The following is a 16,478-nucleotide window of genomic DNA, read 5'->3' on the forward strand; positions in this document are numbered from 1 at the left end:
GGAGAGGAGAGGAGAGGAGAGGAGAGGAGAGAGGAAGAGGAGAGGAGAGGAGAGGAGAGGAGAGGAGAGGAGAGGAGAGGAGAGGAGAGGAGAGGAGAGGAGAGGAGAGGAGAGGAGAGGAGAGGAGAGGAGAGGAGAGGAGAGGAGAGGAGAGAGGAAGAGGAGAGGAGAGGAGAGGGGAGGAGAGAGGAAGAGGAGAGGGAAGGGGAGGAGGGGAGGAAAGGGGAGGGGAGGGGAGGAGAGAGGGAGGGGAGAGGAGAGGAGAGGAGAGGAGAGGAGAGGAGAGGAGAGGAGAGGAGAGGAGAGGAGAGGAGAGGAGAGGAGAGGAGAGGAGAGGAGAGGAGAGGAGAGGAGAGAGAAGGAGGAGGAGGAGAGAGGAGAGGGAGAGGGGGAGGGAGAGAAAGAGAGGGAGGGAGAGAAGGAGAGAGAAGAGAGGAGGGGGAGGAAGAGAGGGAAGGAGAGAGAGAGAGAGAGAGAGAGAGAGAGAGAGAGAGAGAGAGAGAGAGAGAGAGAGAGAGAGAGAGAGAGAGAGAGAGAGAGGAATACTGTCTTTAAATACTATTGCAGGGCTTTCATTGGTTATCTACTTTCTTAATGTGACCATTCTAATCCAGCCTTGCCTGTTAAAGCCCTCCCCTCCCCCAGCCTACTTTTGCTAGAGTGAGGTTAGCAGGGTGTCTGTTGCTAGAAACTGATTATATTCAGTATGTGGGTATCTTTCCTTTAAAATGGACAGCACTAAAGTTGAATAGGCAGGAAAGCTTTTAGAAGTGCATAATTTGTCTTAATCCCATGGTTTCTAAAAGAGGGGTCGGCGAGAGATGTTGGGTTTTTGTATGTTAGCATCGACTGTTTTTCAGTTCAGATCCTTAAGTTTCCCAGCGCTTAAATAGAGATCCCTTTAAAAAAAAAAAAAGCAGAAGCCAGAAGAATTTGTCTAGTTAAAGTCGACCTCTTTTTAAGAAGTGCTTCATCATCCTACTCCACCTCTTCGTGATGTTTCTCTGCAGCTCTCTGTAGGTTAGGGGTCTGGGTTTCTAGCAGAATGCTCATTTTTATGAGCTGAGTACAGTTCATCGACAGACATAGATCAATATAGGTCTTTCTTTCCTGTGCATTCCAAAATGCCATCCAAAGAATCTTGGTCAGGGAGGAAAACGAATAGACCTGCAGTTCACAAATCAAAACGAGAGAACCGCCAGCAAGATGTGTTGATAGCAGCCCTGGGAATGAAACTGGGTTCTCAAAAGTCATCTGTGACAATTTGGCAACCTCTTAAACTCTTTGCTTATTCGCAGTTGACATCCCTCGTTAGAAGAGCAACTCTGAAAGAAAATGAGCAGATTCCGAAATATGAAAAGGTTCATAATTTCAAGGTAAGAATGTCTTCATTTTTTTTAACCCTTTCTTAGGAAGAAAAAGTGTGTTATTAGCAGAAAGATTCAGTATCAAAGGGATAGCTGCTTCTGTAATTTAAAAACAAAGGTAATAATGAAAATGCTTATGCTGTTTAGAGAATAAGATGTTTTTAGGTTTATTTTATTCCCAGAAAAAGATAAGAAGTTAAGAGAAATCCAAGCCCATTTTCTGTAATACCTCTTTGGGAATTTCATCTAATCAGTGCAAATTTACTAAGTGTTCCTACTGAAATAAAGAAAACTGGCACTTAATTATGATGCCAGATTAATTTTTATTTGTGATGCAAATGTGTCAAAAGACCTTTGTTGATCCTTGATTAGAGGATTAGGTCTTAGCTCAGTTCAGTTCTGCTAAATAGCCTTGGATGTGAGAAGCATGTGCTCTTGCATCTGGATTGAGCAGATGGTCCGCATTTCCCTTCCTTTCTGGCTTTTCTCCTGTGTTAATGAATTGACCATGATGAAAGGAGTAGGGCTTACCCTGGGACTATTGAAGCACTGACACTAACAGCTACTCTTCATTTTTTGCATAATTTTCTTACACTTTTATGTAGCTTTTAATTATTGTTTAATGTGTTTTATCAACTGTACTCCAGTCATTCTTTTTGCATCAAGATGATGTGTGGGTGGGTTGATGCAAAGTATATGTCAATGTAGCATGTATTGATAACATGATGCCTGCCCTGTAAAGTCTTGGAAGCCTTTTTAAACACCATGCAGCTAATATGTAGCAGTCGATCTATGCATGGCACACAGACCCAGGGCTATTTCCTAGTTATGTGCACTGGAGTTTTCAAGGGTAACATCCCAGAAGTCACGCAACTTGGTTCCAAGTGCTTGTAGTACTCATCCTTTCAGCTCAAACTAAACATCTTTTAGCCTTTTAATATGGAAAAAGGGAGAAACTAGACCACAGAAGAGTAACGTGGAAGAATATTTTCATCTTCCAAACTTGCTTTCCAACTGGCATCTTAAAACTTAACATTTCTTTTATTTAGATGTCAAATAAAAATTCCAAAATAGTGTGCTGCAGTCAGAGTGAAAAAATGGCTTTTCATGGAATCAGGACTATTTTCTGATAAAGGATATGATCATTAAGTAGGCTTTCCAAATGTATGGAATGAAGTGTATTCACATCAAATATCTGATAAAGCATGATATGCAAGATATATTTGAATTCATTCCTAATAGGTAGAGACAAATATATGGAATTTATAAGCACTCTTAATATTTGAAAGCTCAGTCTCAGTTAATGCGCACATTCCTCTGAGTTGGTAGAGTAAATACCTTTTACTTAAAATGAAGCAGGAGGAGGTCAATGAACTTAATAATTGATTCAAAATACATGAATGATGCTTTTGCATCTAAAGTACAGTCTTTTCATATGAATCTGATCATGCTCTGCCTCAGTTTCTTTGTGCATGAGATAGGGTTAACAGAACAAGCTGATTTCACAAGCTTTTTATTAGCAAAGTTACCCTACCCCCCAGACTGTAAAGCCTATTGTAGATAGGAATTTGTACAAATGCTTCACCCCAGTTATTGTCATCTGATTTATAAGTGCTGAGCTATTCCTTCATTGCAGTGAAATGGTTAAGGTATTAAAGCATGTGCTCAAAGGTACAAATACTAGTCTTCTATGCAGTGAAAGAATGACGTATCAAGGATGCCATTTTGGTATTGAATCTTATTTATTATAATACCTTCTATCAGTTTTCATTAAATACACTGGAGTGTGTCTGGTTGGGAATTCACTGGGTTTTATTTTGCTATCATCTGAAATAGCATATCCTCTAGGTATTTTGGTCGGCTCTTCCAGGTATTTCTAAGTTTTAACTTAAAACCTGACACTAATGGGCAAATGCTATAAAGCCAGAAAGTGCTGACTGTGGAATGAGCTAGGCCTCCTATCCTGGGACTAAGACTTGTCTTGGAGATAGTTTTTTTTTCCTTTTAAAGAAACAAACCTATAAAGAGGATAAGGTTTCTTCCTCCCCTGAAGTTGATAAATTAAAACCAGCTTGGACAGATTTAATCTCTACAGACCCTTCCAACTTTAAATTCTATAATCCTGTAACTCCTTTTTTTAAAAAGGTATTTCTATTCTGGGGGGGGAAAAAAAGCTAGATCAGAGAATGATTTTTCAGAGCCACTAACAAGGTTGACAGCCTCAGACTTTTATCCCCTTCCATTAAATTTATATTTCGTCATTTAAAACATATTCCTTGACGAGCTTTAAAGAAAAAAATTTAAGGGGAAAAATCTATACTAAAGCTCTCCAAAGATCCCATGAACAAATTCAGCCTCTAAAGGGAGCAGCGAAACTCTCCTACATGCATGCACACTGCCAAAGGCCCTGCTTCACATATGGATGAATTGTTGTTAAAAAAAAAAAAATGCAAAAAACAAACAAAAAAAACTCTGACCAATTTCTTGTGGGTATGCACGCCAGTGGTCTGGCCATTGACTCTTTTCCCTTTAGGAATGTGTTCTGCCTACCCAGAGGCCCTGAAGCTTCATTTCAATGTGGTATTTTTTCTTTGCTTCCTGTACTCTCCTCTTATGTAATATTGCTGTGTGTTGTTGAACAGCTGCCAAGCCTCTTTTCAGGGGCAGAAGCCAAGGATAGCTTACATCCTTGGTGCAATCACTTACCCAGGTGAAAACCAACATGTTAATTATTTAAAAATCAACTATGCCTCACTCCCCAAATTCTGCTTTGATAGGAGGTATAGTTTTACATTTCATCTCATGTGTATACAGAGATAAAGAAGAAGCCTGGAATAGCCCATGTGCAAGGCACATAATAAGCACTCAATAAATGTTGATTGATTGATTGATTGAAATCTAGGCAATATAAATATTTCTTTAAAGGATAGTTGGAAATAGCACTGGAGATAAAGCCAGGAGACTTGGGCTCCAGTCTGGGCTCTGCTATTTGCCAGTTATGTGACCTTGGGCACGTCACTATTCCTTTGAGGATCAGTCTCTTCATCCATAAAATGAGTATAACAGTATGGGCATTCTTTACCTCAAAGTGTGGTTACGAAGGAAGCCTTTTGGAAAGTATAAAGCACCATATAAAGGCAAGCCATTATTCTTTTTTTTTTTTTGGTGAGGCAATCAGGGTGAAGTGACTTGCCCAGGGTCACACAGCTAAGAAGTGTCAGTTGTCTGATGCCAGATTTGAACTCAGGTCCTCCTGACTCCAGGGCCCGTGCTCTATCCAATGTGCCACCTAGCTGCTCCTGCAAACCATTATTCTATATTATCCTAGTGATTTTCATTGTTGGAGGGAGCATCCATGTTCCTTAAATGTATCTCTGAGTATTTGGGTTTTTTTTTAAGTTACTATTATAAGTAATATACTTTTTAAAAAGGCCTATTTAATCTTTCTGGGCTCAGTTAAGTTTTCTTTTAAAATTACCTTACATTTGTTATTCCTTATCATGAATCACCAAAAAAAAGCTTTTAATCAGGGCCAAGTTGGTATGATGTAGTAGGCAGAGTGCTGAATTTAGAGTTGGAGGAAGCTGATTTCAAATCCCTGTCGGCCCCTTATTTGCTGTGCGACCTTCAACAAATCAGTGAACTTCTCTGGGCCTGTTCCCTTATCCATAAAAAAGAGGAGGTCAAACCAGATGCTTTCTAAGGTCCTACCATTGCAAGATTTATGATCCTAAGTCCTTGAGAAAGGGAAGTCTTTTTGTAAGAAAGAAGAGGAGCCAAATTGAAGCTTAAATTAGTTTGATTGTAAAATTATATCCATATGTCTCCATTTCAGGATGAAATTTTTGGCACTGCTTTATTTTAGAAAGGGAAATGAAGGGAGAAATGTCAAGATGTCAATTAAGCGAACAAGCATTTATGAAGAGCTTACTGTGTACAAGACACTGTGCTAAGGACTGGATACTGAATTAGAGATGTTCATAAACCACAGAGAACCCTGGCATGTCTTTTTGTGATAGGAAAGAATTAGAAACCAAAGGGATGTCCATTTGGGGGCATGGCTAAACAAATTGTGGCATAGGAATGTGATGGAATATGCTTGTGCTGTAAGCAATGATGAAGAGGATGATTTCAGAGAAAGCTGGGAAGATTTGTGTGAACTGATGCAGGGTGAAAGAAGCAGAACCAGAAGAACAATTTATACAGTAATAGTGATTTTATAAAGATGATCACCTCTGAAAGACTTAGTAGCTCTAATCAGTACAATGACCTACCACAATTCCAAAGCATTCATGATGAAGCTTGCTATCCACCTCCAGGTAGGGAGCTGATAGCTCAGGGTACAGAAAGAAACATATTTTTTTTTATCCTTTTTTTTCTTGCTTTTTTTTCTTGGAACTTGGCTAAGGTGGACATTTGTTTTGCATGTCTATACATATTTGTAAGGGCAGCTAGGCAGGTCAGTGGTTAGAGCGCCAGGCCTGAAGTCAGAAATACTCATCTTCCTGAGTTCAAATCTGGATTCAGGTGCTTTCTAGCTATGTGACCCTGGGCAAGTCACTTAACCCTATTGGCCTCAGTTTCCTCATCTGTAAAATGAACTGGAGAAGGAAATGGCAAGCTGTTCCAGCATCTTTGCCAAGAAAACCCCAAATGGGGTCATAAAGGGTCAGACAATTGAAAAATAACTAAACAACAACAAACATTTGTAATAGGTTTTATCTTTCTTGCCCTCTCAATAGGTAGGGGAAAGGGAGGAGGGAAGGAAAGAATTTGACACTGAAAATAAAATGAAATTGAATTTTAAAAAAGATCCCTGGCTTGATGATGGAGAATGGGGAAGCTTCTTGGTTCTTTCCTTCGTTTCAATGATTGTAAAATGTTATATAAAAAGCTGTTGCAGTTTTCTGCATCACAGAACATTGTGAAATCCTCTGGAAGGATTTGCTCTATCCACTGTTCTGGTCTTTGTAAATCACCTGACATGTTAGCACATTAAGGATTTCTCTTCATGTCCTGTACTTGCTTACATGTCCCTTAATTCAGATGATCCAGAAAAATAACCACAGTAGAGCATACATATTCTAATAACAGAGATATGACTACCATTAAGAACCAATAGTCAAGCATTGTATTGGCACATTCAGTAACTGCGGAGTTTACATGAGAAATTTAGCCCCAAAAAGTCTTTAAATCATTTTTATATGAGAAGGTGGTTTTAAAGACAAAATGTTAAACCTTTTCATTTTTTCCTGCAGAGGTGGCATAGGTTTCATCTTTAGTTTATCACTAAGCTGTCAGCTATTAGATCGTTTGAAATACGATTTCACATTTTGCAAGATAGAGATCTATAATGTAACACAGCTGGAATAGAACTTTTCTCCCACTTCATAATATGAGTTCCCATCAGTTGCATGGATAGTTCAGTTGAGAATGTCCTTTCCCAGGATCCAGTCCTCCATTCAAATTTATTTCATTTTACTTTAGCTCCTGAATGTTCATAATATAATTACAACTATAACAAGCAAGCAACCTGTTCAAGCTCCTAATAAAAATGAGTTTAGGCCTCACTTTGTGCACTTTAGTCATTACGGCTTCTAAATAATCCTTGAAGCATCCAGCTGGTTGGTGATAAATGGAAACAAGTGAAGCAATTGAGGATTCAGTTGAAGAATGACTGCTCTCAAATATTCATTCAACTTATAATTGAAATCTATTAGGTATTAATTAAATCAATAGACATAATGATCTTAAGAGACTCAACATCTGACCTTAAATATGGATTGTTAAAGTAAAAAAAAAACCAATATAGTAAGTCCGAACTTAAGAATCTTTTAGAAATTACTTGATATCTAATGGGCTGGACGGGGAATGTAAGGTCCTTGAAGGCAGGGTTTCTTTTGTTTTGAGTCTGTGTCCCTAGCACCTAGTGCTTTGAACACAGCAGGCACTTAAATACAAGTTTATTGTTGAAAAATGAAATAGAATAAAATATGCTGGCCTAGAGCCTTAACAATCAATCAGTAAATTCAGGCTAATAGACCACTCTGCTATTAGACAAAAATCATCTATTTCCTTATCTGCCACGTGAGGGGCTTGGACTAGTCCAGGAATTCTTAACCTTTCTGTACATCATGGACCTGTCAAGCCATCTGGCAAAGCCCACTTACCTTTCTCAGAATAATGTTTTTGCATCAAATGAAATACATAGGATTACAAAGGAAACCAATTATATTGAAATAGAGCTATAAAAATATTTTATAAAACACAAGTTCATAGCCCAAAGATTAACAGCCTCTTGACTAGCTAGGGTTCCTTCCAGCTCAAACCTAATAACACATTCATAGAATTTATTGATATAATTATTCTGTTTAGCAAAAACATCACAGACGGCCATGCAGAAGGAGTAAACAACTGACTAGGCCTGAGCAAGAGCTAAAATAGGTTAGGAATTGAGGTGCACATGCCGAAAGTCGGAAGAAGGCCTCTGTCACCCTCCTTTATGTCCCCTAAGATATCAGGCCTAGTGCCTTCTGCGTGGTAATCCCTCCACCAATATTTGTTAAATAAATGGCCATCTCACAAAAGTGAGTATCTCATGTTTTTGTCAGGCTATGGAAGGCAACAACCCAGGAAATTTGTCAGGATACCGGGAGATTTTACTACCAACTGGAGCATACTGGTTCCCAATACTTTCTTTTTCTTTTAGTTCATGGACCTCCATTAGCAATGTCTGCTGATTGAGTGAAAATATAATTTCAAGTATGCATTCATTAATACTTTTACATGAATTTGATACAGCTAGGTGGCACCAGAGTGGTGTAACGAGGTGGTGCAGTGGATGGCGTGCTGGTCCTATAATCAGGAAGGCCTGAGTTCAGACACTTACCACCTGTGTGACCTTGGGCAAGCCACTTAACTCCGTTTCTCTGTTTCCTCATCTATAAAATGAGCTAGAGAAGGGAATGTCAAACCACTCCAGAATCTTTGCCAAGAAAACCCCAAAAGAGCTCACGAAGAGTCAGACACAACTGAAAACAGTTGGAAACAAAATAGAAGTAGCATTGTAGATAGAGTGCTGGACTTGTAGTCAGGAGGCCCATGCTTCAAATCTGGCCTCAGTTACCTATTAGCTGTGTGACCCTGGGTAAGTCACTGAACAGCTGTCTGCCTCAGTTTCTTCAACTGTAAAATGGGAATAGTAATAATAATAATAACATCTACTTCCCGAAGTTGTTGTGAAGATCGAATGAAATATTTGTAAAGTGGTTGCAAACTTTAGAGTGCTATAAAAATGCTGTTATTATTTTTTATTAGTCGCAAAAGCATCATTTTAAAAGATATATACATGATATTTTATTTATTCAGATTTGTTGGCCTATTTATGGGGCCCCTTGCAATAATGTCGGGTTCTTCCCTCTGCTCCCTGTAAAGGGTCTGTAGGGTACAAGTGGGAACCACTGTTCTGGGGCACTAAGTCATTGTTATTGTTTAGTCATTCTGTCATCTACTACTCTTCATGACTCCATGGACCATGCTGTCTATGGGATCTTCTTGGCAAAGGTATTGGAGTGGTTTGCCATTTCCTTCTCCAATGGATTAAAGCAAACAGAGGTTAAGTGACTTGCCCAGGGTCACATAGCTAGTACGTATCTGAGGCTGCATTTGAACTCAGGTCTTCCTGACTCCAGGCCCAGCTCTCTATCCACTGAGCTGCCTAGTTGCCTCATTGGTCTTTAGGGCCTACCTGTACTCTTATAATGAATACCTACCAGATTCATTTTTTGAGGGGAAAGGTGAAAAGGAAAAGAAAAAGGTGATGCCCAGATCTGTGATTTCATCAATATAGGAAACCTCTCCCACTCATGTAGATAAAATCAATTGCACTGCATCTTGTAGCCTTAGAGACTTCCCAAGAGTAATTGGGACTTTCCCATGGTCACGTAGCTGGCAGAACCCAGATCTTCCTGCCTCAAAAGGCTAGCTGAACTCTCCACCAGACCAGGCTTCCTGTCATCTGATTCCTATGGGTTTTAAAAATAAAATCAGACCTGTTCTAATATCATTGTTTAATACTCTAGGCCTCTATGCAGAGTCTGATGCTTGTCTAGGGAATCAGGTCACTGTTTACCTCCGACTGTAATAACTCAAATGCCCAGTGACTGAATTCTGTTTGGAATTCTCGCTCTAATTTAAAAGCAGACAAATGCAGTAAGACGATTTGGAAACGACAGGCCAAAACATCTTCCTAATCTCCAGTTATCGTGCCACTCGCTTAGACATTGACTACGTAAATACCTTTCTACATCAGCTTTAAAGAGGACAGATAGCAAATGTCTATCCAGATATGAGATTGAATTGAATTTTATTGTGTAAATATAAGGAAACATTTAAGTCAAACCCATGTATTAAATGAGAGTCAGTTGCAAGCAGAAGTAAAAAGAGATTGGGGCATAAATAAACTCTGAATGCCCTGAGCCTGGGGCAGCATCAGACCTGGGCACCAGAGAAGTCTGACAGAGGAGTGCTGGGAGCGGTGGGCATCTGACAGAAGTACTCACCAGATGTTGTGGAAGCCGGAAATGGTAACTTTTAAGTATACAGACCTATTCTTGACTTCTACCCCTCTTAATAATAATAACAATAATAACAGCTAACATTTATGTAGTACCTACTATGCTAAGAGCTTTACACTTATTATCTTATTTCATCCTTACAACAGTCCTGGAAGGTGAGTGCCCCCATTTGACAGATGAGAAAATTAAGGCAAACAGGGGTTAAGCGACTTGCCCAGGGTCATACAACCATTAAGTGTCTAAGCCCAGCACTCTGTCCACTGCACCACCAGTTGCCCTAGAAATGCAGTAGAGGGCTTAGAGGGTTTATCCTGTGTGCCTGTGTCTCATTCCTGTGACCTTCCTTCTGTGACATGGCCCATTCTTTTTTCTTTTATTTTTAATTCAGGTTACCATGCTAAGGAGCTAAAGAACTAGTTAGCTGATTGTGGCATTTCCTGAAATTCACTTAAGACCGTTAAGATAAACAAGGGACAGCTAGGTGGCACAGTGAATGGAGTGCTGGACCTGGAGTCAGGAGGACCTGAGTTCAAGTGCAGCCTCAGATGCTTACTAGCTGTGTGACACTGAGCAAGTCACTTAAACCCTATTTGCCTCAGTTTCCTCATCTGTAGAATGAGCTGGAGAGGGAAATGGCAAACTATTCCAATATTTCTGCCAAGAAAACCCTAAATGGTGTTACAAAGATTTGGGCCCAACTAATCAATAAAACAACCACCACAAATTAAACTAGTATTCCAATAAGTGTAAGAAATTAGTTTTCCATATTGCCTGAGTCATAGTTGAACACATTTCTTCACATTCACTCTGTGGCCTGCAGGTTTGAGTTTTGTATGTCATAATTCATTCCCTGGAACCCCCTAATGTTTTTACAAAGTTTGCCTAGACTATGACCTTCAGTACCTAAGATGGCTCCCAATCTGCTTCCCACCCTCTCCACCCCCACCCAGGTTCCAAAAATGCTTTCTCACAACAGAACTGTTTTGCTCCTATGAGTTACTGTTTCCAAAAAAAAAAATGTGAGATCACGTGTTTTAGATTTTTCCTGTGCTGTTTTTCTAGTATATCATCATTCTAGCACATAGTAAGTGCTTAATAAATGCTTATTGACTTGAAGTATCTGGAGAAGGAATATGTTTTCCTGGTAACATTTTTTTTCCCAAAATTTTTTGGCCTATAAAAACAGTGCCATCCATGTTCTTTCTTGCCCTTGTTACTGTACAGTTTTAGTGTGTGGGCTTAAGCCTGGTGGAAGCTATTGGCTGAGATACTTCAGGAATGAATCACTGGTGAGCATCTGGGTGATTTTGGGGAGCTTAATCTTTTCTAGGGGAAACCACAGCATTACAGTGCAGAAAATTTTCTCCCAAGTTTATTGGCCTAATCTGAGTTAACAAAGGTGATTTGTAATTTCTCTGCCATTTTTTCCTGTCCATCCATTTTTATTTATTGAGCATTTAGTAGATATGAGGTACTGTCCTATGTACCTCAGAAATACAAAGATTTATAAGACATAGTTCTCCCACTAACACCAAAAAGGAAAAAAAAAGCTTCTCGTATGTAGCAGATACAGTGCATATACATGAAGTACTAAAAAAAATAGTTCAGAGTGATAACTAGGCCAGGGCAGTCATTGTCCTAGTGCACAGAGCTTAGAGGGTCCTGAATTTAGAGGACATGACATTGGTAGCCCCAGCGATCCCAATGAGGCCCGCACTTTTGCAGTCTTTTTAGCAGCATGGGAACAACAGAGCTTAGCTCTTAGTGAACGAGAGTAATTGCTTCAAATAGGAAGCCGCCGGACGTGGGGATGGGCTAAGCTCTTGCCGATTCCACTCTCAGCATCTCTCCCCTAAAGTGATCTTTGCAGAAGAGGGTTTGTGCTGTGACATAACCTTCTCCCCCACCAAGCAGCTGAAGCCCTCTTTCCCTGGGTGCATTTTGTGGTCCTTGCCCCAGGCACAAAAATTGCTAGGGAAGCAAAATACCCTTCATTTTTACTCTCTTTGAGACAAGTGCCCACCCAATGACCTATGACTGCTTTCTGGCGGACAACTATTACATAACTTTATTGAACAATCAACTATTTACTGAGTCAGTTTCTCTCAACTAACTCTATCCTCCTGAAGCATTATAAACTCAAAGGGCCACTTTAACAAAATTAGTGTCAGAAAAGGAGCCAATTGGAAAAAGCATTACCTGGTGCCTGACCCCCTAACACAGTAGTTTCCTAAGGGCAGTGTTTGCATCCCAGGGAGTGGGCAAGATAATCCACTGGCATTCAAGAAGAAAATATCAGACTGTATATTTATACTTATTTTTATCTAAAAAGGGGTCCCCCCATCCCTAGAGGTCCTCAAGCAGAAGCTAGATGACCAATTGTTGGCTATATTATTGTGGGGATTCCTTTGGTGTATGGACTGAAGTAGGATGGCTGCTGACATTCTTTCCAAGTCTCAAATTCTGTGATTCTGTGAAATAAAAAAGAGATTAAGCTTCACTAACATTTAATATATGAATTGATACTTGCACCCTCACTTAGTCCATATGTCAGGTGGTCATATGTCATATATGGTACCTGAGGTATTGTGAGGGAAGAGTGGGAGTTCCACAAAATGAAGACCCCCACATTCATTTGCTTGCAGCATCTTGCAATTTGCACGTGCTCAATTAAGTGAATTTACAAAATACGTTATCTAGTTTTAACTAAATTAACCCTCTTAAAACAGATAAGCAGCTTCAAAAGATTCTTGTAAAGAAAGGTGGGTTGTAGATAATGCTAATAAATAATGTAAGCACAAATAAGCAATGAAAATGGCAGAGCTGCCATTTCTGCCCTCATAGCAAGGTCTTCTTAGCCACTTTATAAAGTAAAAACAATGACAGTCTAATCAGATCTGATAGCAATACTACAATTATTTTATTAGCAAAAAGGCTTGGATTATTAATAAAATAAAAATTATTCTTTAAATAATTGTTTATTTTATCTCTATCTTGTCCTTTTAAAATTTCTACTTTTAGCATAAGTTTTATAATGTACATAATGTATTTTTGTGGCTGTTCAGTCACTTCAATCATGTCTGACTCTTTCTGACCTCATTTGAGGTTTTCTTGGCAAAGATATTGGAATGGTTTGCAATTTCCTTCACCAACTCATCTTACAGATCAAGAAACTGAGGCAAAGAGAGTTAAGTGACTTGCCCGAGATCACACAGCTATTAAATGTTTGAGGCCAGATTTGAATTCAGGTCTTCCTGACTCCAGGCTTGGCACTCTATCCACTGTAACCACTCATTGTATATTAATTAATATGTCATGTTAATTAATAATAGTCAATAAACATTTATCAGTGCCTGCTATGCGCCCACTATGCTAAGCCTGCAGATACAAATGGGGGGGGGGAAATCCCTGCCCTGACGGAACTTAAAATCTAATTAGGGAAAGTAGTACACAAAAGGAATTTTAAAAGGACCCCCTAGCCCTCCGTTCAATGAGGAGAAGCATCTGAAGATAATGAGGAAGTGCTGAGTGCCAAAGCTGAAAAAGTCCACATGATGACTAGACTTCTGGTGATGAACTGCTCCCAGGGAAAAGCATGATGTCTGAGGAGTTCAGACAAACCAGAGCAGCTGGTGGGAAATGAATACAATAGTATGAGAATATAATTTATGATTAATATATAATATAAGGTTAGTATACATATATTGAAGGTTCATGCTCAAAAATATTACTGATAGGAATGCACAATCAAATAAGTTTGGGAACCTCTAACACAATTGTAAAGTAATTTAAATTAAGTCAATAGAACTTAGTAGAAATCTGACTGCTCTTGGATTTTGAGCTGAATCTTCCTACTGGCATTGCTTTAAATTTTGTTGACATCACACCAGTTGTCCATAGAGCTGTGTATATTTTTTCCTCTCATAGGTTTAATAATGACAATTGGGCTTGTCTTCCTTTCTGCCTAATATGGAAGGTATAAGAGAAACCCACAATTCAGTTTTTCTCTCTCCTCTCCAATCTTTGTTGGGTGGATTATGCTCTACAAGCCCTATGTATGTCTCTTCCATGTAATCCAACATGTCGGCACTCCCAGGAGCCAACTCTCTAACATAACAAGTGATGTCTGGGATGGCATTAATGAGGCATTAGCTCCAAGTATGACAGATAGTTGTCATAACTTCTTACCATCAGCTATTGTTCAAGTTAACTTGAGGCCGTGTTGCTCTGTTAGGCTTCCTGTATTTCTTGTGACTATCCTGATGTCTTTGATGAACCTTTGTAAACTGAATCAAGCAGAGAGAAAAGCAAGGTACAAACACAGTCTCATTGTTTCCTTCCTACACTCCAAGAGATTATTTTCTATCATGTGCATCCTCTCTTTGTAGCTGAGGAAACTGAGCCCAAGGAGGTTAAGAGATTTGCCCAAGGTCACATAGGCAGAAAATGACAGAGCTAAGATTTGAACCCGCGTCTTCTGACTGCAAATCTGTTGTTTCCACTGTACCACACTAGAGTCTATAGAAGCATACCCACATAGAGTAAGGCCCAGGAGCAGTTACTGAAAAAAACACAACAGGAAGAACAAGAATCATTTAGAAAGAGCATGGTTTTCCCTGTTTGGTGTCTGACCCCTGGAGATGTACCGATCTTCAAAAAATAAGTTCAGTGTATTTTTCTCACAAACTGCATGCTGGTAATAAATTTGTCAAGCTTTCTTCTTTTTTCTCTTGCCTCCTTAAAATTCTTACCAAGACAGTGTTCTATAGGGGGAAAGGGTCAAGATGAGATTAAAATGCCCAGCTCTGCCACTAGCTAGCTGAGAAATTTTGCCTCATCTTTCTAAGTCTCAATTTCCTCATATATAAAACGAGATGGTCAGACTACGTGATCTCCCAGGTCCTTTTCCATCCTCATGACTAACTAGAGAAGCTAGGAGAGGAAAAAAACAGAGAACAAAGCCGCCCCAGCAAGTCTTATACATCCAAGATGTCTCATTGCTCCTTCAGCTTCTTGCTTGTTTTCTGGGTTTTGATAAGTCAATAGGGCATGGATGATGCCTTTTTATGTATTTTGTAAAGAGCTGTCACCAAATAATATACAACAGTACCCTTGTTTCTGAGCATGGAGCTCAGAGGCTTGCAGTCATTTACATTAGATCCTGTAACAATACATTGTCCTTTGTATTCAAAGATGGGACAGCTGTGGCAAAAGGGAAAATGTGCTGGATTCTAAGTCAGAAGACCTCAGTTCTTGACCTGTTTCTGTTGTGTGACCTTAGACAAGTCGCCTGACCTGTCTGTTTCTTCACCTGTATATTGGTGATTATAATACCTCCCCTGTCTATTCCACAGGCTTGTTGAGCTGACCAAATGGCAATATGCTATAAAATCTTTTGTTAAACTGTAAAGCTTTGTTTAAAATATATTTTTAAAATATATTTTGCAACATATGCATGTGAAAATATCCTTGCCAGAGGCTTTTAAGATGGCATTTTGCTCTATTGAATAAAATATTTCTTTTAAAAAATATATACATACACACACACACACACACACACACACACACACACACACATATATATACACACATACATACATACATACATACATACTTGCCTACTCCCTGTGAGCCCTGTGGGCAGCTAGGTGGCACAGTGGATAGACTGCTGGACCTGGAGTCAGGAAGACCTGAGTTCAAATCCAGCCTCAGACACTAGCTTTGTGACTCTAGGCAAGTCATTTAACCCTCTTTCCCTCAATTTCCTCATCTGTAAAATGAACTGGAGAAGGAAATGGCAAACCACTTCAGTATCTTTGCCAAGAAAACCCAAATGGGGTCACAAAGAGTTGGACGTGACTGAAATGACTCAAAAACAACCATGCTCCCTGTGAGCTGGTGGAATGAAAAAGCCAATGCATTATTGGCTGTCTTTGCCCTATATCTGAATTTTTCTGATTCTCTGTTATACTGTGAGGTCCTTATGAGTAGGGATTGCTTCATTCTTTGTATCCCCGGGACCCAGCACAGTGCCTGGAACATACTAGGTGCTAATAAATGCTTATTGATTGATCGTTCTCAAAGTTGATTTCTGAAGCAAATAGTTTAGTTTGAAAAAAAATCAGTCTCCTTAAAATTCTCAGTGTCTATTCACCTTTATGTTTCCAAGGGCCTTACAGATGATGGCTGTTTTCTGCTCACTCTCCTTTAGGTCTGTCAGAATAGTTTTAGCCCCATTCTGGATGACTCTGTGTAATCATAAGATTTAGAGCGAGAAGGGATCAGAGGTCATCTCATTGGACTCCTCCAATATGTGGATGAGGAAACTGAAATCCAGAAGGTCTAAGTAACTGTCTTAAATTCTCCTTTTTGATATGCAGAGGGGATGCTATCATCAATAGCATAGTAACAATAGTAGAACATGTATTAAAAAAATTTTTTCCAAATGACACCATGTTTAAAAGGACCTCACAGAATGGTGGAGCTGGAAGTGACCCTAGAGACCATCTTGGACAACTCCTTCATTTTACATATG

At 39.4% G+C, this 16,478-nt stretch overlaps 1 protein-coding gene across 2 annotated transcripts in view; it reads left to right on the plus strand.

Moving 5' to 3' along the window:
* CHN1 (chimerin 1) overlaps nt 1-16,478 on the plus strand; it is a 278,669-nt gene that overhangs the window by 225,113 nt on the left and 37,078 nt on the right. For both annotated transcript variants that reach the window (XM_020991013.2, XM_020991015.2), the window contains one exon: nt 1,299-1,376. In XM_020991013.2, the coding sequence (XP_020846672.1) occupies nt 1,299-1,376 (78 nt within the window). The remainder of the gene's footprint in view (nt 1-1,298; nt 1,377-16,478) is intronic.

The sequence above is a fragment of the Phascolarctos cinereus genome, unplaced genomic scaffold (genome assembly GCF_003287225.1).
Source record: "Phascolarctos cinereus isolate Bilbo 61053 unplaced genomic scaffold, phaCin_HiC Scaffold_726;HRSCAF=1367, whole genome shotgun sequence".
NCBI classification, from domain to species: domain Eukaryota; kingdom Metazoa; phylum Chordata; class Mammalia; order Diprotodontia; family Phascolarctidae; genus Phascolarctos; species Phascolarctos cinereus.